Below are 20,062 nucleotides of genomic sequence, written 5' to 3' on the forward strand. Positions count from 1 at the left end.
GAAACCACTTTCTTAAACTTTTTATTAAAGAGTAAGGAGCATATATCATAAGGGTGCAACTCAGTGGATATTCACAGACTTAACACACCCCTACAATCAGCTCCAAGATAAACAGAATGTTACCAGCCCCCCGTTGTGCCTAACTTTTTACACCCAACTGTAAAATATATTATTTAAGTATTCTTTCACAAAAGAATTTTTAATGACCACATAGCATTCCAAAGAATAGACGTACCATAATTTAGGTTATGTACTTTTACTGGATCTTCAGTTCATTTCCAATTTTTCACTACTATACGAGTAAATATTCTGCCATGAGCGTTCGGATGCCAAGGCCCTGCTCATAGTACTGTTTCCTCGGGGCAAACCTAACAGTGGAATTTAAGGACCAAGGCACATACACCTTTTAAGGCTTTCAATATATGTTTGTGCTTGTTTGCCCTCCCTCTGGGCATCTTCTTTCGCTGTTTTCATTGGGTTGGGTTTGTTTTCCCGGACCTTTCTTGGTCCTCTCTCTCTGGGCTGTGTCTCTCGTCGCCCAGTCCTTGGTGTCTGAAGAGAAACTTGCTACCCCTACAACTTGAACTAGGCTGCCCTTCAAATACCCATCAAAAATATTTTTTAGAAAATGCAAAGCTCTTGTAAACCAACCGCTGCAGAGGTATTTCAGTTAAAGAAAGAAAGAAAGAAAGCCATCTCCACCACCAGTAACAAACACACAGTGCACTTATGTCTGTGACAAAGGTGAGGGATCAACATGGTACGTTTCAAGTTTCCCTCAGAAGCTTAAGCCTGTTTCAAAGTTCTGATTCCATCTCGCTTTCAATCCTGATATTTTGTAGTCTCCAAATTACCAAAAAGAAGAACGTTCACTTGTACAGCAGAGACGAGGATGTTTCTGGTGTTTGTGGCCTCCTCAGGACATCTAGACTTTCACACTATCTTTGGAACCCCAAAGAGGGAAAATGACTGTGTAAGCCCCTTAGGTACCTATGGAGTGGGATGGAGATCCCAGGTGGTCTCGAGAGACAGAGGTTTCTTCCCAGAGGCAGTTTGATGCATCTGCTGCTGAAATTGTGCTCATGGTAATGTTCTGCTAAGATCCATGTTACCGCACCAAGCAAGGACACCCTGGGCTTCTAAAGATCTAAAATCATGGCTGGCAGAGCTACCAAAAACATACATCAGAACCACTTCTAGAGTAGAGGGCACTGTCATCTATTCCAATCAACCTGAGTGATAACGCTCCTAAGGAGACAGGAACAGTCTATGGGAGGATCCCTGCCTCTCTGCTTGTCATGGCTTTGGTAGAACATTCTCTCAATGAAAGTATTTTGGCAAGTGACTGACAGATTATTTACCCATAGGCTGAAACAAATCTCACCAGCATCCTACAAACCCCTCTTAGAGGAAAAGTAATCTGGCCTAGTTTTTAAACCTTTGGTGATCCTTGACAAATACTTATTAAAGCTTTATTGAAGTTTGAACTAATCAACAGTAAGTTAAAAAAAGAAAACTTCTATTCCATCTAGAATCAGACGTGGTGACAACTATGGGGTCTGCCCAAGTTTGTATAGTTCATGACAGATTTTTTTTTTTAAATGAATTGTTTGCTTTGATTAGTAATTTCTCTTTGCTGTTCAATGCCAGTGGTTCTCAAGAGTGGTGTCCCTGAACCAGCAGCCTGAGTATCACCTGGGAACTTGGAGAAAAGCAAAAGCACGAAGGGTCGGGCCAGTCATGGGTGGTTAACAAGTCCTCAGGTGACCCCGATGGGGCTGAAGTCACCACTGCCCTAGGCGTCAAAGCCAGCGTCCCCCACTGCAGCCAGTGCTCCATCTTATCTGTGGAGGACGTGTCCATACTCAAGTTTCCTCTTTCCAGGACTCCAAGGATGTCATTGAGGAGTACAAATTAGTACCTAATAAAAGCAAATCAACGTCATTTTTTTTTTAATGCGTGGAAGACGAGAATTCACATGTACAGATTCCAGAACCAAACACAAGATGACTGTTATTCTATAGAAAAGGCTAAGCAATTTGAAATTAAATGGTAAAGTGGCTAGGTAGAGTGCGTGAAAAATAGGAAATACCCAGTGTTTTAAATGTAATAAAGTAGTATTACTTTCAGTTTTATACAATAACCTAAAATGAACTGGTTGAGTGTTGCCAAAAGTATTTCCCAAAAAGAATTTGTACATGTTTCATGAAGAGATAGAAATTATGTGTAATTTACATATTCATTGTTTATGGAAACTTAGCCCCATTCAAAGTACTTCAAAGAGTGTGTTTGTGGGGACAGAGTCCCAGAGAGCAGTTTCCAGGCTTTCAGCCTCACATGGAAATGAGCTGGCTTGGGTAGTAGATGGCCATCAGCTGTAACCAGTTAGCCATTAGCCACTAATATAACTGCCATGGCTATGCTAGGGAGGTTGGTTGGTTGGCAGAGAAGCAGACGGTGGATTGTGGCTAGCAAGTGGGGTTAGTTGGCAGAGAAGTGGACGGCAGATTGCGGATCGTGTGGCTCCTGCTTCCTGTGTCTCCAACCCAGCCGCCAACGAGAATATAGTGGTATGACTCCCCTATCTATGGCTCCGTTGCTGTTCCTTTTTGGCCTCACCGTGTCCTGCGTTCTTGTGTGGGAGCAGGACTAGAGTGCCTGCATGACAGTGTTCTCTTCTTCTCTTAGCTTTGGACTCTGACAGATCTAGCTTCAAATCCTAGCCTCACTCACAAAATATTCATGTGCGCCCCCGCCCAGCCTTTTACTCAACCTGTCAGTGCCTGGGTTTCCACATCTGTAAATGAAAGTAGAATTAAAACATTAACCTCACTGCATCGCTGTGAAGATTAAATAAGGTGATGCACATAAATCTTGGCACAGTGCCCAATTCATCAGAAACACCTGGTAACTAATAGCCTTTTGAACTGTTTTGCTAATGACATTTAATTAAACATTCTTCCCATTCATACAACTCTTTTTTTCATTTTGCTTAGCAAAGTTTATTTTTTTTAATTTGTTATTAATGTTATCACATTATCACAAATCCTAATTAATAGGGCAACCAAATGAACTTAACATGAGACTGGCAGAAAGATCCAGTGTGTGTAGTTATTCTGTTGCGTGAGGTACTAAGAACAAAACTCTAGGAGCCAGAAGTCTAAATACTGGTCTCACCTCTGCCCCTAACTTACTGGGTGACCTTGGGCAAAGCTTTTATATCTCTGGGCCTCTTAGGTAATATGCATTTGTAAGCAACTCTCTAGTTCTATGCCTTTTAAGAGACTGAAGGAGCACACTTGCTTCAAAAAGCAAAGAGAAGCACAGCTGCCAGCTAAACAGTAGAGTTATCTGTTGATTACTGGAGCTATTAGACAAAAGTGTTGGCAGATTTAACCTAAACCCTGCTCTCAAGCAGTTATCAGTTGGGCTATAATACAAAACCCCAGAATAAGGGGCTATTGCAGTTTCACATGTGACTGTAGTATCAGCTGGAGATCTTTATCTGTTACAAAAGAAATGCAAACTACTGAAATTAAATCAGGTGAAGATTAGGACCAACTTGAAGTATGAAAAATGGTTGTTCGAAGTCTGCAACCAAGTAGGAAAGGAAAAGCCACAGCGTGTAGGCTCCGAGTGCGGGATGAATGTCCTTCACAGGATGTTGTTCCTGCTGCCCTTAAGATACTGCCTGTTCCTGAAGGACGTTTGTCTGCTTGTTCTTTGCTGATGTGGGCTGGTTCTTTTCAGCTGCCATGTGAAGACCAGATCATCCTCCTCAAAGGCTGCTGCATGGAGATCATGTCCCTTCGCGCTGCTGTGCGCTATGACCCAGAAAGTGAGACTTTAACCCTGAATGGGGAAATGGCAGTGACGCGGGGCCAGCTGAAAAACGGGGGTCTTGGGGTGGTGTCGGACGCCATCTTTGACCTGGGCATGTCGCTGTCTTCTTTCAACCTGGATGACACTGAAGTCGCTCTCCTTCAGGCTGTCCTGCTGATGTCTTCAGGTGAGTGTGTCCAGACTCATTACTGGGCATCAAAAGAGCCTTTGCTTGTCTGATGGTAATTCAAATCACTTGAGTTTTTAACCCCTCTTTAGCTTTAGAATCAGAGCTCACTCTCCACGGAACAATTGTAGGTTTGCCAATGTACTGGGAACTAAAGGAGGGTGTCAGGTATCTGATGCTTTTTGCAGTCTCCCAGTATAGTGGGAATGAACCAAAGGAGCCATTTACAAGACTCTATTAAATGGTCCACCTTCAGTGGATACTGCTCAGCCTGCCTCACAGTAGTTCCCCAGCCCTGCCGCATTCTGGTTTTGTGTGCACGGTATGGGAATGCGTGACCACGCCATTCTGTGTTAAGTTCTGGGTGAAGAAACCATGAGCTACAGCTAGAGTTTGTCCATAGCTTAGCTACAACTTAATTTTCAGTTAGTTATTGCTGTATATAGCACACCACCCAAAACTTAGTGGCTTAAAACATCCAAGATGGCTGGGGTTGGGGCTGAGACATCAAACACAGCTCCAGGCCTATCTTCATGCAGTCTCTCCTCTGGCAGGGTAGTTGGAATTCTTACATGACTGGTGGATTCCAAAAAGGAGAGTTCCAAGGACACCAAAGCAGAAGTTACAGATGTCTTAAGGCCCAGTCCTAAGTCACATAGCATCACTTCTGCCACAGTCTTTCCAAACAAGTCCCAGCACCAATCCAGATTTAAGAGTCCACTTTATGATGGGAGGAATGGCAAAGAATTTGCAGCCATCTTTCATTTGCAGCCATAGCTCATTATCAAGATTTTTCATTCCCATTGATGAAGAGTGGGTTAATAATGCTGACCCTTTTTTCTTCAGAGATCATGTCATAATAAATAAGAAATGCAAAATACTCTTTAAGCAAAAGTAGTCTTTAAATACAAGGTGGTTTCAAAGTCATCATCAGCATTTTCAGAACACCCTAAATTTAGCTGTGCCTCAGCAATTGTCATTCTGCACTACAGCTCTCTCCTTAACTTGTCCATCTCTCCTTCTGAACTATTTGCTTTTTGAGGACAGAGAGATGTCTAATTGTGCACCCAGCACCCAGGCCAATGTTCAGTAGAATTTGAGAAGTTAACCCCCATGTTCCCTACCTTCTGAGGTGCACACCCTTATACCAACCCCTCCTGGTGAGTGTATGCAGAACCTGTGTCTTGCTTCTTCAATAGAATATGGCAAATTTGATGCCACTCCCATGCAATTACATTACATTACATTAGATAAGTTTCCCTCTTGCTAGCAGACTTGCTCTAGAGACTCTCCTTGCGGGCTTGATGAAGCATGTGGCCATGTTGGGGAACTGCAGGCGGCCTCTAGGAGCTGAGGGCAGTCTCCAGTCAGTCAACAGCCAGCAAGGAACTGGGGCCTTCAGTCCTTCAGTAGAAATAAAACTTGTAGCTTTTCTAGGACCTCCCTATGTGACCTGGAGTGAACCGCCTATCTTCTCTGGGCTTCAGTGTCCTTTAAAATAAAGAAATTGAACTACATAAGTGCGAATTATATTTCTGGAGGTAGGATTCAATGTAACTTTTTAGCTGAGATTTTAGTGGTACAAAGAAAGTTTTAAATAACATGCATTCATATAGTGAGGAAGCTTTTTCTTTTATAATTTTTATTCTGGTTATAGCTCCTTCTAAACAAGGCACAAAGAGAGATTCAGTTTGATGCTAGCCTGTCTTTAACAACCCCCTAATACTTGCTAGCCTTCCTTTTGGGGAGAGTTTCAGCAAGAACCTTTATCTAAAATATAATAAAGTTTTTTTTACCATGCATCCGTTGTTATGGTTATCATCCATTTCTAGCAAATGGATTTTTGTTTAGTGAATAACATGAAATTTCCTCTGTAGTGAATCAAATGGATTTTTATTTAGTGAGTAATATGAAATTTCCTCTGTTTAGAATCAATTTAACAGATTAAGTAAATAATCTCAGTAAGGTAAATAAAGGGAGTATGTGGGGATGGCAAAATTTGTGAACGTGACTCCAAACTCTGTCAAACACATAACTGAATGATTCCTCCCAATTCTGCCTGCTTGACAGCCATGTGACATAATAACTTTTTAAAATCTTCTCCACCTGAATGATCTGGGCACTTTTCATTAACACTGCTAGGACCAGAAAAATATTACCAAACACTTTACATTTGGCAAATCACAGCTACATATCAGTGCTCCGAGGCTCCAATTTCTCTTGGGCGTTGTCTTTTAAGCCTCTTTGTTGTGTTTGGCATTTCAGTTACACAATACCTTAGGTCTCTTCTTTAAAGACTTTTCTAGGAGCTACTACTGCTAAGTTCCTTAGTCCTACAGTAATATGCAGAGAGCTAAAATGCAAATGATCTGAAAGACATATCTGAGAAATTTTGTCTTTAGGGAGTTAAAAATGTCTTTGACCTTTAAAAATGTTTTATTGTTCATAAACATGTTTAGTACAACTTGAGTGTCACTAAAATGTCCTCTGATTTTTCTCTATATCATTTATATGACCACCTTATCTTTATCTCTCATCAAAGAACAGAGTTTTGCTGCCACAAAACCCAGATTATTTTTTCCCTTTAAAGGAGTACTTCCAGAGCAATATTATGTTGATTTTCTATTTGGATCAAAAATTAAAGGCTCCTATGGAGAATTTTTCTGGTGCACTCAAAGGAGAAGAGAGAAGACGGGGAGAGGGAGAGAGAGGAAATGAGTAGATCCACAGAGTAGCATCACCAAATATGAAGGAAAACACAAAATAAAAATGCACGAATTGCAATTTGAGCTGAATAGGGGATTCCGAAAGCCAATATATTTTTAGACTCAGAAGGGTGGATTGAGAAATTAGCCCTGACGTTTCCTTTCAGATTAAGCAGAACGTTATTTAGATTTTTACTAATACATAGACTTCAAACACTAACAGTTGGAGTGTGAATTTAATTGATCAGAGCTACAAAGAGCAAGCTGAGGAGACCTGGGTTTCCAGGAGCGATCTGAGGAATTCATCCAGGTTTATAAATTACTTTTGTAACCCAAATGTTTGCAGCCTGGATATTCCACAGTCATCCAGCCTTCTTGTGACATCCCTTTATCATTGTTTGGAAACTGCCTTCAGTCCCCTCCCACATAGAGTAGGAAGACCTGTGGTCCTCCCAAGATTTAGGGGGAGTTCCCGGGCCTGACATGACCATGGCCTCCTCTCACTCCAACTTCCCACTATGCTTCTTCTCTTCTCTGTACACAGTGACTCGAGCAGGGTTCACATGTCCTTTTCTTTCGTTTTGATTCCCCACAGCACCACCTACACACGGCTGCTACAGGTAGCAATTCTACTAAAGCATAACAGTAGGGAAGGAGTGGTTCATTACAGCCTGACAAACAACTAAGACTGGATATTGTGCTTCGTCTTCACAGGAAATCTTTGTCCAACATTCCTCCTTTGACATCCAGGCATCCCGTGATGTTCCCAAATTTCTTTCCACAGCTCCCCCTTTCTGTGCATGTCCATGCCTGTCCTCCCCTTTATCCCAGGGGGCCAGTGGAAACTCAAAATCGTTCCCTCATTATACAGAGTATTTCAGCTCTTTAGGTGAGGCTTCTCCTTCTGGACCTTACGAGGAAGGTATTGCCATTCACACCCATGGAGGTGATTGTCTACACCAGCAATATTTATCTGAATGAAGCATTGGCTCCATTCATATAAATTATGACACACCCTGGGATGTGGTCCCAGATACCCCTGAGTTCATGTGGCATCCATGCTCTTTCCTAGGAGTTGAAATGTCCTCCGATCTGCCCACTTGCACACTAAAGGGCTTAAGTTGGACAAGGCAGGCCTTCTCCTTTCACCTATGAAGTAACATCCATCTTCTTTCTTTTCCTCAGATCGCCCAGGGCTCGCCTGTGTTGAGAGAATAGAAAAATATCAAGATAGTTTCCTGCTGGCCTTTGAACACTATATCAATTACCGAAAACACCACGTGACACACTTTTGGCCAAAACTCCTGATGAAGGTGACAGACCTGCGGATGATTGGAGCCTGTCATGCCAGCCGCTTCCTGCACATGAAGGTGGAATGCCCCACGGAACTCTTCCCCCCATTGTTCTTGGAAGTGTTTGAGGATTAGACTGACTGACTTCATTCTCATAATTCCTACAGCACTACTGGGTGTCATTTCATTCCATTGCCTAGCTCATTTTTGTTTGTTCCTTTGTTTCTTTGTGTTAGGAGGGATTGTTTGGGGGTAAAGGGAGGCAGTCCTTGGCATAGACATGGATGAAATTGCCCCTTGAATGCGGGTACTTGTAACTATTGGATTTTGTTCTCCAGTCCTTTGATGTGAATGCTTTGAAGGTTTTACAGCTATGGAGGTGGGGTGGGGACTATCATTATTTCACCAGCACCAAGCCATCACCAGCTCCCATCTGTCCCTGGTCAGAGACTCGAGCAAGCACAATGGCACAGCAGAAGACTAAAGAAGCCTCAAAACCAAGATAATAGGGTCATCTTGAGACAATCCTGATTTTTGCAGGGCTCCAGTTAACAGGGCACAGACCGTCTTTGGTTAGATGTAGCTTTCTCCTTTCTAAAGAAAGATCTGAACAAATTTTTGTTTATTCTAGAACATGCTGTTTTCAGCACCCTTCATTCTCTCCTAGCAGCATAACTTGGAATGTACAGGCATATTTGTTCCCAAGAAAATCAGCTATCCTTTTACTGTAATTTTTATAATTTTATGATTTAATTCGTTATATAAGGGTGTGACTCAAAGATGTGCAGATATTTGACTGACTGAGGCCAAATATCTCAATACCAGGAACTGGTTGAGGCCAACCATTTTCTTCAGTGAGCCCAAAGAAATTAGAAATCTTCATCAATGTCAGTGACTCAAAAGTTTCCAGAAATTCACGTAGTATTACCTCAGTATAGGAAGGCTTCTTTATGTTTTAGGTTCAGAAAAAATTTCCACAGAAATTAAAACTATTTACAGAGTGTTGTTACTTTTCAATGATATCTGATCCATCATCTCCCGAACTCCTGAAGTTATTTATCCTGATTGCATCTTTGCTGAGCTGACAGCAGATTTCCCTATGGATTAAAACTAATCACGGAGAGATAACAAGCTGAAATTTGGGTCTTGTTCCAGCGGAATTCTAAGGAGTGATTAGTGCAGTTACATTCCGAGTTGAAAGAAACGCAGTGATCTGAGAATCCCTTTCATATACTGATGGTTTTGGGATGCTTTCTTCTGGTCTTGGATCCTCGAGCTCTTTGCTCTACTCACAAATGTTTCCTAGACCCCTTTTCCCTCTGACTCTAGGCTTGACTATCACTAAGCAAAGACTGGTCCAGCCTCTGACCCTCTCTGTCCTTCTTATAGCATTGCCCTCACAGATAGTCAACGGAAAATATATACAGACCATGTACATGAACCCTCACTCACCTTCCCTGCCCAACCCACCTCCCTGATGACAAGCGCTGGAGTTGCGTGTACCCAGAAAACAAATAGTGATGCCTCATGGCTTCAATGTCAGAAAATGGGCCAAGAATGTACCCATGCAATTGAATGTATCTCATTCTTCACTGGCATAGTAGATATATACTATTCCTTTGCCTGCCTTGTGCTGCCTTATCCTGGAAATACTGGGGAAAATAAGCCATATCAGTGAGATTTACCTAAAAACAAAAGAATGAAAGTCACTGTGAAAACCAAGTGGGCTAAGTTTTTTAACTGGCCCAGAAGTCAGAGTGCCTGAGTTCTCGTTTGTGCTCTGTGAACTGGTAGCTTTGTGACCTTAGGTCTTGGTTTTCACACCTTGGGTCTTGGTGAATAAGTCATGAGCTCTAAAATCCTTATTATTGTACTAATTTTGGGGGGAGGGGGGTCTGATTCTTTCGATGATTTCTTTCATATTCAAATATCTAGCTTTATTGGACAAAAATTATGACCCTTTAACAGTAATGGGAAGTATATTTGGTATTGATTCAAACTAAGAATTTGACACGCGACTCATCACCTATTTAGAGAAAGGCAGGATGGCCTCGGAAAAAGGAGAGGAACAGCATTGAAAATCCCAAGTGTGACTGGAAATAATCGGACAGGAAAAGTATATGTTTAATGCACTAAAGCAATTATACTGGCTTCTGGGGAAAAGGAAACAAGAACATCGCTATGGAACTTGCTAACCATAGAAAAGAAGTAGGTGAAGAGATTAAAATTATAAACATGAAGTTCCTGGGCAGATCATGTTTTTTGACTTTACAGAGAGGTTTTGGGGTTTGGGGGGTTTTGGTTTTTTGTTTTTGTTGTTGTTTTGATTTTGTTTTGGGGTTTTGTTTTCTCTCTAGGCAGCCTCTAGCCAGTCTCCCTGAGTCCTTGCTTTGTTAACATCTGAGCTCCCTCTGTTGACTCTCGTTGGAGAACTACTGTTTGAACATAACCACTTAGTCACCTTCTAGCTCCAGGGTAACTCAGAAGCTTTATGGTGTGGGGCAAGTTTCCCCTCAGAAGGAAATGGGAGGGAAGCAAGCAAGCAAGCAGGGTGCTAGAAGGTTCACAGACTCCTTGGACATCAAGCCTTCCCCAGAAGGTCTTAATTTGTTTGACAGAGATTCCCCAGTACATTAGACACACACAGATTCAAATATTAGTACAAAGCCTAATGTAAAGTGAAATCAGAATGCTTTTGGGATTAAATATGATTGGGCATTGGCCAAATGGTACACTGTATCTACAGTAATCCAGCCAGCTCCAAGTAAATTTATGTTTTATCCTCAGCTCCTTAAATGGCTGCCTTTAGCAGGCAAACCATTGATCTAAAAATTTTGTTGAAGGGTGAATACTTTATGCTGAGGAGGACACGCCTTAAAGTACTTCAGGTTGAAAGAAAAAGCTATAAGGACACAAAGGATCACGACCCTGGTAGTCAAAGTGACTCATTTCTTCTGTAACTGATTGAAATACTTAATGCATCTCAAGACTCCATCTCATAAAACTTGATTAGGAGGGATTTGCTCTGGATTTTTTTTTAACATTGTTTTCCTTATATTGTCTAGAATGTCGAATCAAGTATGGACCTGATTGAAACCCCTCACAGTGGGGAGATATCCCAGTAGAGGAGAACACACCTATACAACTGGGATTCTTATTTATAAATCACTTAACTTTTAGGGATGAGTGGTGTGTGTGTGTGTGTGTGTATGTGTAGGTGTGTGTGTGTGTCTCCGCCTATAACCCTCAAGTGTACTTTGCTCTTCAATTTAGACATGCAGTATTTCCAGAAATAGTGAGAAAAGTAAGATCTTTTCTTCTTTATGATTCTGCTCAAAACACCGTGTGCCACCTCAGAGCTTTTTCTAGTCAAATGAGCTTCTGTCCTCACTGACGTGCTTTGCCGTGTTGATGCCTCAGCCCAGTGATGTCCCCTCACCTGTGCCCAAGTGATACCTCTTCCACCTGCAGTGCTGTCATCAGGGTGGACCACCAGGCTCGGCTCTGCTCCAGCAGCACCATTCTTGTGGCTCTTCCGTGAACAGGTGTGCAAGCCTTGGCCCCTCCTCAACACTAAGCACCCCCCAGACTCAGCCTCCATGGAACTGCTGAGCACCCTCAAAGCATGTCATTGTCAGTGACACATTTTTATTCTATGGAACTCTAACCTGTTCGTGTCATACTGACCTTTTGCTGCATGAGTCATAAATTATGAAATCAGTCTTATGGTTTTTGAAATGTAGCCAGCATTTGTAAGGCTAAACCTTTTTCATAAATGGAATTTAAGTGAATAACCAAGCCACAGTTCCTCTCCAAAAGCAGAGTGCTTACAGACATTTGACTCTCTTTGCCCTCTCCAACGGCTATGGCATCAGGTTCTAAAATAAGCTCATAATTTTTCCTGTTATTTTAATAATATGGAAATAGTAGCATAGTGTTTCTTTTGATAGTGATAGACTTTAATCCATATTTAAATTTTATAGAGAAGAAATTTTATTGTACTGTGATGTAGATATTTATTATCCAGGTAAGGATTTGCCCGGTGTGTATTTTTTACAATTGAAACGTTTTACTTTAATCTTTAAAAAAAATACATTAAAAACATACACAAAAAAATAAATAAATAAAACACAGACTAAGGGGAAAAAGGTTTGGCCTTATCACAGAATTTTTACTGTGCTGTATAAATGTTTGCAAATGCAAAAAGTGTGCATTTCTAGTGTGTTTCCACATTAATTAATGCCACCTTCAAGAGCAATATCATGCAGGTAAAACACTGCTTGTGGCTTTCTGTTGCAGTTAAAGCTGACCCACCTTATGCACAAGACAATCAAATATCAATCTGTCCTCCTCAGGATGCAGATAATACTCAAGTAAGTTAAGGAGCACAATGTAAGACAAAAGAAAACTTTATTTAATTACGCATGTATTGTTGATAGGAAAGATACCAGGGCATGAATGAGTTGACATGACTCCGCTGTTCTTTTGGTTTTCCTAATTAATTTGGCATTTTCATTTTATTATAGAGCCAAATTAGATCTCTATGCTTTCTTCAGAGAAAACACTTTCCCCACCCCGAACAATGTTTTCATGCCCTGAGAATCAGAAAAATACTACAGAATAGGAAAAGATTTACAGTCATCAGAAGACCTGTGTTTTGCAAACAGTGTTGTGATATTGCTAGATTGATAATATTTTTTTTCAGCCTAAAACTCTGTTGAAATCTGTGATCAAAATGTTTTAAACTATCCAAAAAGAAAATTTGTATATTTGGGAAAAACGGATTTTTACATAGCTTTTGTATGCAGATATTAAATTGTAATTATGAATATAGTGGGCATAGATAAACTCATAAGCTTCAATTCTAAAAAAGAAAAAAAAAGAAAAAGCTTATAACGGATATTCTTTCCTGTCTTTCTTTAAATATTATTATTTTCTAAATAGGCACCGGATTGCCTGCTCTTCTTATCTCAGCTGCTTCCACAGAGAAGGAAACAGGGATGTAACGGTGTTTATTTCATAAACATCTAGTGTAATAAGCAAATTTTCTTGGGAGCAAGGCATGCGGGGAGGGGAAAGAGAAGTAAAAGGCTGATGGTGGTTTGTCTTTTTGGAAGGGGCCACAGACATAAGAGTGAGGAGGGAAGAGTTCAGTTTTTGCAGCTTAAAGATTATATTCATCTTACTATCTTAAAATGTTTCAGAATATTATTAATGGAATTTTACGAATATCAGTTATCAATATACATCTCAATTTCCATTGCCCTGAACACATTTTTAGTACTCTTTCTACAATGATTGACAAAAAGGTAAGTAAAACTGGCGTAAGCATAAAGGGATTTTATTGACTGTAACATCGGGAAAGTCCAAGGGTATGGTAGTTTCAGGCATGGCTAGATCAAATGTTCACTCAGTATTGTTAGGATGTGCCTATTTTTATCTTTCTTTGTAGATTTTCCTCTGTTGAAATTTCCTTCATGTAGACTTCATGCTCATACAGCCTTTTACCTTATGGTGGCCCTCGATAGCTCTTAAGTTTAGCATTACAGCTAGAAGCCAGTGGAAAGAAAGTTTCTTTTCCCCAACAGTTCTAGTAAAAATCATGGGCCTAATCCTCATTGTCCCAAATTGAGTCATGTGCCCATTCCTGAGCCAATCACTGAACTGAGGAGGGCAGATATTCTAATTTAGCTTTGAAATTAATCCTCTGAGATCCTGGAACTGGGTGGGAAAAGAGGGATAATCAGCCCCATCTAAGCTAAGGACTAAGAGTTAGGACACGAATGATCCTTCAAAGAAAATTCTAAGTCTTGCTACTATAGGAAGTGGTGAGGAACAGCAAGCAAGCAAAACCAACATATGTTCACGCCAAAAGTTAAGTCTGAAAGCACATCCATTTTCAGCACAGCAACGGAGTCTCCTTTACACAGGAAGCTCAGCACGATTTATTTGGCCAGGACATGAACCAAATAAACACCTTCCAAAGAGAGTGTCTGATTACATCCTACCTGGCTCATGAAAGAGACCAATCCAGGTAAGATGGAGCAAGCCTTTATTTCCTTGGACTAGATCAGTTCCAAGTACTATTTTCTGAGTCCTCCCATCCCTGTTCAAAAGACTGTATAACTTCTATATTTATCTCTTTTCTACATTATGTACCTTTCAACTCTGCCCTAATGAACACATTTCCCTCCCCCACGAAATTATTCATTTTCTACTGGAGAGGTTTTTACATATGTATTCCAGCTAGGTATAGTGCTTAACCCCTTTACGCAGGCAAAGCCAACCCTGATACTAATGTCATATCTCATGGCTTGATTTGGGTCATGGAGCTGGTGTCATGTCACAAGCCTGAACAATTCTAATAATCTAGAATGAAGAAGAGCGAGCAGACAAAGTTAGTTGACTTTCCCACCTCCAGATGACACCTCACGTTGGTTTCATATTTAGCTACTCAGGACACTGAAGCTTTATAAATAATGGAATTGTCCTTAGGTTCATGTACACACGTTCTGACACATTAAATCTTGTTCAACCCAAATAAAAACTATTACTAGAACTACCGAAAGGAAGAGTGTTACAGATACCCTTAGAGTGTGTATCTCTAGGATTCATGGGCTGCTTGACAAAAATGTTCCATGTTATACTCTGAAAGAGAGACTCCATTTACACCATATACTGATGAGATTATAAATGAAGTCTGTTTCAGTAAAATGCCATTGCTTATATGTTATATTAAAATGAGAAGAGAGCTGTCTTAGCCTGGCTTCCCCCACAAAACAGAACTTGTGTGCTACCGTTTCATTAGTGATAGTAGCCCCCAAGGAAACAAGAGTGGAGGAGAAAGAGAATGAGGCAGAGGAGGACAGAGAAAACACGAGGATGCATTGCTGACCTGGCCACCCTGAGCACAATTGAGTACCCATTTTTAAGGGACCAGATGAATTTCTGCACCTCAGGATAATTCATAAGAATTTATCTACTGGCTCTCATTTCCCATTATCAAACCTGGGATTGACTCCCCTCCACTTCTAAGTTGTACACGCCTGGCCACAGAGCATGTCCTGTGGGGTCTCCTGCTTCAGTACCAAAAGCAATTCCCCAAGTGGGGAAAGTCAGTCTCCACTCCCACAGCTGGGAAGGGCCCAGTCTAGACTGGCTGCAGACCAGATGGGAAACTGGGGTGAAACAAGTGACCCTGGGCCCTGGGTCCATGAGTGAAGCTTAGAGGATCTGCAGTGATCTGATACAGGAGTTCCTTCGGCCAACGAGTTCCTCTGATTATTGAGAGAAAGGGTACAGGCTCTCAAGTGCCAAGAGAATCACAAAGCTCAACAAAGAACCAAAGCTATATTTCACTGTATCATGAATTTGTGTACGGGGCTTTTAATTTCATACAAACTAGTCATGTAAGTTGTCCACTTGGCTACATTTTCTTGCAGTAGCTGAAAAAACTAAATAGACTATTCATCCAATTACATTGTGTTAGTTTTTCTTACACCTGGCCCATTTCAAGGGCAGATTTCTTTCTATACAAATAGCTAGCTGAAAATTTTGTAGATACCAATACAAATTTGTTTTTCCATACAAAATTTCACTTCGGTGCAAACATTTTTAGAAACAATGTATATGAAAAGTTAAGTCAGATGAAGTTGTAATGAACAATCTCCTTTCAGGACAGACTGACAGCATCCTCTTTATTTTCTCTTCACTTTCTTGCACGTAATTCCAATTGCAAAAAGGGAGGCAGATGCATATAGAATAAACCATCTTCAAGTTAGCAAACTTGAAAACTCCTTTGTCCACAGATCCTAATAGATACAGAGATATGAAAAACACTCCTTAGTTGTACCCTGAGTCCTAGAAAGGTGCTACAGTCTTATTTGTCACAGATGTTCAAGTGTATTTGAATTCTAAGGATTCTATGATTTTTCTGATATGTGATTTTAGCCTTGAAGAGAGAGTGTAGGATTTTTTTCCACTACCTAAAGTCAAAGCCAAATAGTTTTTGTCACAATAAATTATATCAAAAGATGAAGAACCCAAGTCATCAAGGATCATTGGTTTGTGAGTTATTTGCTTTGTGAGAATCCAATTGAACATTTCGGAAAATTCACTTTCATTTTCTCCAGCACTTTGACAAAACTACCACTCATCAGACACGTGATATTCAAGAGTCCCAGAAGCCATCACAAAGGGAGTGTCAGGGGTTTGTGCTGCCTTCCAGAGTTTTCCATAGTGGGGTATATAATGTAATGAATACCTGCTCTATGCCAGGAAGGCCCTCTATATTACATCTAATCCTCCAAACCTATAAAGTAGACGTTAGTATCTTCATTTAGAAATGAGGAAATAGAGAATAAGTGTGACTGAGTAACTTATCCAACATTGCACAGGTGACAAGTATTACAGCACATAGGGTTACAAGATCTGCATTCTTTTTACAACCTGTACTAATAAGACCAGCATAAGGCCTTAGCCCCTGAAGAAAGAGAAAAGGCAAAAGGAGAAAAGGCAACTCTGCTCTGGAAATGTTTACCATCCCCCTTCTCACTTAGCAGAATGCAAAAGGCATGTGCATCCAACAAAAAAGGGTACCTTACCTCTCATTGAGTTGTGTCTATTGCAAAACCACTCATTAGTGTTGCAATATTAAAGACTCTTTGCAGGATCTGTTAATAACCCAACTGGCTTCCAGAGGTGTCAATCTAACAGGAGGACTCTTTGTTTCGCTAAGCATTTGGGGGTCTGAGTAGTTAAATTTTGGAGGGTCAAGTTCTCTACATAATGAAGGAAAATAATTTACAGCAATGGATGTTGAGGAGATGGGGATGACAGAAGCACTTAAATTTCAAGATGTGAACCATACTCTAACTCTTTCAACTTTAGAAATCAACTTAACATTGGCAAATGTATGATGCAGATTAACTTCTTGTTGAACCAATCAAAAGAGACATTTGACATTTGGCTATCAGGTTGATATGGAACAGAAGAGGCCCAAAGTAAAGGGGGTCTTGATAATATAAGTATTGAGAATTCATGGAATTCTGGGGGTTACTTTATCTGGTTTCAAAAAAATTGAGACAAAAGTTTTTTTCAAAGCAATTTCACCTAGCTCTAAAGACAGGGCTCCAGCTGACATCTAGTAGATACACTTAAGACTATACATAGACATGGAAATAAATTAATAAATTGAAGGTCCTTGTGGAATTTTCCACAGAGAAGCAATGAGAGCCTCTCTTATCCAACTGTCACTCTCACCCACAATTAAAAGAAGACAACAAAGTCTTACACCAAATATTAGCAACCAAACCCAGGTATATTAGAGGGAAATTTTTTTACAATATTTGCAATGTCTGAAATGTCACAGGATTACTATCATGAATATATAGGTAGGTTTTCCAAATCAACAAGAAAATGACATAAAATGTAATAGAAAAACAGAGTATTCACAGAAGGAGAAGTCCAAATGGCTAACAAGTATATAAAGACATCCCCCACCTCACTAGCAATCAGAATAGGAAAACTGACACTACTTAACATTCAAACATCAGGCAGACAGAAAATACCAAATGTTAACGAGATCGTTAGAAGATGAGATCTTCATCTTCTGCTAATGAGAGTTTAAACTGGTTCAATCCATCTTTCCTATAGCCAATGACTCTACATAACCAGGATTCTGTTTCTGGGAACAGCCTCAACTCACTCAGATCGATAGGCATGGTCACCCTAGCATCACAGACTTTGCAGTATCAGGGAGTTGAGTAGACTAGAGAAGAGGAGAAAAGTACTGGGTGGAGAGCTACCTACCACGAAAATCACTGCAGCATCGGAAACATTGAACTAGACCTGCCCATAGAAACACATAACAAAACAAGACCTATAACCCCATATATGTAAACTACAAACATATACAAAGGAACACCATCTATTTTACATGGAACCACACGTAACAAAGGACATCAAACTGCCCATGTGGGAGAGATGAAGAGAAAAAAATGAAATAGAAGAAGAAAAGGGTAATGACAGGATGATGATTTAAACCATCAGGAGCATGATTATCTCAAGTCCCTGCATTTGAGGTTCCCTCCACCCCAAGAAACTGCCAGCTTTTAATCATTTTCATCTCTTTATTATCTGTTCCCTGAGTCACCCCTACTATACCGTATTTCCTGTATGACAATGGGCAGTGATTCAATAGCAGAATCCTGCTGAGACATAAAACCTGTGGCTTTAGATCCAGGGAGACGAAATCAAAGGTGGCTGCGAGATGACTAGGAGAAAAAAGAGAGAAAGTGCTAAACAGTTCCTGGCTGATAAATGGTCTCGCAGCTGCAGAACCTATTGTTTTAGTCAATAATATCTAATGTGTAACTCCAACAAGTAAGAAAGGAGAGAAAAGGCTCTGGTTAAATACATCCGTCCATTGAGAACCCCACAGCAAATTGTCTCTAGGGATCCCTGAATCTCCATCAGCATTCTGGAAACTTCTGATCTAGAAACCCTTGTATTTAGAAGCCAAGTCTGGAGTGATAAATGGGTGGGTCGACTTTATTTAAAAGCCCAGGGTAGAACCATTATGTCTCCTAACATCCGTCAGCAGTCTACAAAAAGACAGGGCCTGGACCTAAGGCTAGGCTGCCTGGGACAAGAACAGGAAACCTGAGAGATGGTGTTTTGCTGCTGCTACTCCTGCTCTATCCCTTAAAACCAAATTAACAAGTCTTTTTTGTTGTAATGAGCCTGGTATTGCACATTCGATGTGTTGGTGCCGCATAAGCAGGTTAAGCCAGGTTAAATTAAACTACTTCTGTCTCTTCCGAGTTCCTCTAATTCAGAGGGCTTATGAACCAGGACCCAATCCATTTCACATGGGGAATGATTCAAGAAATTGAGAACATTTAGGCTCTAGAAGACTTGAGATGGCATTCTAGCTTGCATCCAAAATACTGCCAGGTAGAAGAGACAATCAATTTGTTCTGTATTGCTGACAAAGAACACAGCCAAGATTAATGAACGGGAATTACTCTGAAATCAATATCACCTCAAAAGAAGGGAGAATTATGTCACAGTTAAACTGTCTAAAGTGGAAACAGAGAGTTCCCCATCACTCAGAAGACTAGTAGTATCAAGGCAAATGACCTTGTAGATCTGTTCCCGCCCCAGGTCACACATGGCCATGCCCAGAGGGCTGTGCTCCCTATACTTGCTTAGGTTTTAGGTTCCTCCTGGTGTATTTTAGGTTTTCCATGAGGGAATATGTGAGATGAACTTCAGCTAAATGTGACTTCTGGTGCCACTTACTTTGAATGTATAATCAGTCCCTGCAAAAGCAGATGAGCCAGTAAAATAAATCTACCATCTGTCTCTCCATGTTTTTTTCAACAATCACCCTACTAGCTCCTGAGAAAACCTTCTCTGTGCAGCCATGAATCAGACAGGCTGATTTGAAACCATTACCAGAGAGAATGATGTGCCAGAATCAAAGAGCAACTCTAAAGTGAGAAAAAATATAGCAAATAAATTCCAGGATAGTCTGACACACTGGGAATGGTACGTTGTCATCGGTTCGTCAGAATTATGCTGAATACTGCAGCCATTATTAACAGTCTTATCACATGAGATTTGATTTAATTGCCTCTGGTCGAGACTCTGCACATTGGTTGTTTGCCCAGGCACGAATTTATTTTGACCAAAATTAGTCTTAAGCAACTTGGCTTGAGTAATCATGTAGCCAAAAAACAGCCAGAAGGCAGTTTGAGAGGCTTCTCCAACAATTCATAGATTAGAAAAGAACAGAACTTTAAAAAAAAATATTTGGTAAGGAATCAATCCCTCTCCTGCATTATTCAGTTTAATTGGTGTTAGCGAAAGCCATGGTTATCCGCTGAGGAAAGTAACCTGGGGACTAAGATATGCACTATGGACGGACTGTGCCTTAAAATAGGGCAAGGAGGATGTATTTTAAAGTTCTGCTGTCAACTCTCAGCTCCTTCTGCGTGGGTGTCTCGTGAGGCTTTAGAGCAAGAAGATGGCTTATTTTGAACATCTGTCAA

The 20,062-nt window shown here is 40.6% G+C and overlaps 2 protein-coding genes across 39 annotated transcripts in view; one reads left to right on the forward strand and one right to left on the reverse strand.

Annotated features, from left to right (window-relative positions):
* Nucleotides 1-12,906, forward strand: part of THRB (thyroid hormone receptor beta) — a 349,913-nt gene extending 337,007 nt beyond the window's left edge. For all 28 annotated transcript variants that reach the window (XM_074312762.2, XM_074312779.2, XM_019745237.3 and 25 more), the window contains 2 exons: nt 3,751-4,009; nt 7,900-12,906. In XM_074312762.2, coding sequence (XP_074168863.1) covers nt 3,751-4,009; nt 7,900-8,141 — 501 coding nt within the window. In that variant the 3' untranslated portion in view covers nt 8,142-12,906. The remainder of the gene's footprint in view (nt 1-3,750; nt 4,010-7,899) is intronic.
* NR1D2 (nuclear receptor subfamily 1 group D member 2) overlaps nt 6,805-20,062 on the reverse strand; it is a 122,276-nt gene continuing 109,018 nt past the window's right edge. For all 11 annotated transcript variants that reach the window (XR_012489651.2, XR_012489650.2, XR_012489649.2 and 8 more), the window contains one exon: nt 6,805-7,915. Coding sequence is in view for 1 of the 11 variants with exons in the window: in XM_074312749.2 (XP_074168850.1) it covers nt 7,896-7,915 (20 nt within the window). In the remaining 10 variants the exon portion in view is untranslated. The remainder of the gene's footprint in view (nt 7,916-20,062) is intronic.

This window comes from Rhinolophus sinicus, chromosome 5 (assembly GCF_057876585.1).
Source record: "Rhinolophus sinicus isolate RSI-liver-muscle chromosome 5, RSI-T2T, whole genome shotgun sequence".
In the NCBI taxonomy this organism is placed as follows: Eukaryota; Metazoa; Chordata; class Mammalia; order Chiroptera; family Rhinolophidae; genus Rhinolophus; species Rhinolophus sinicus.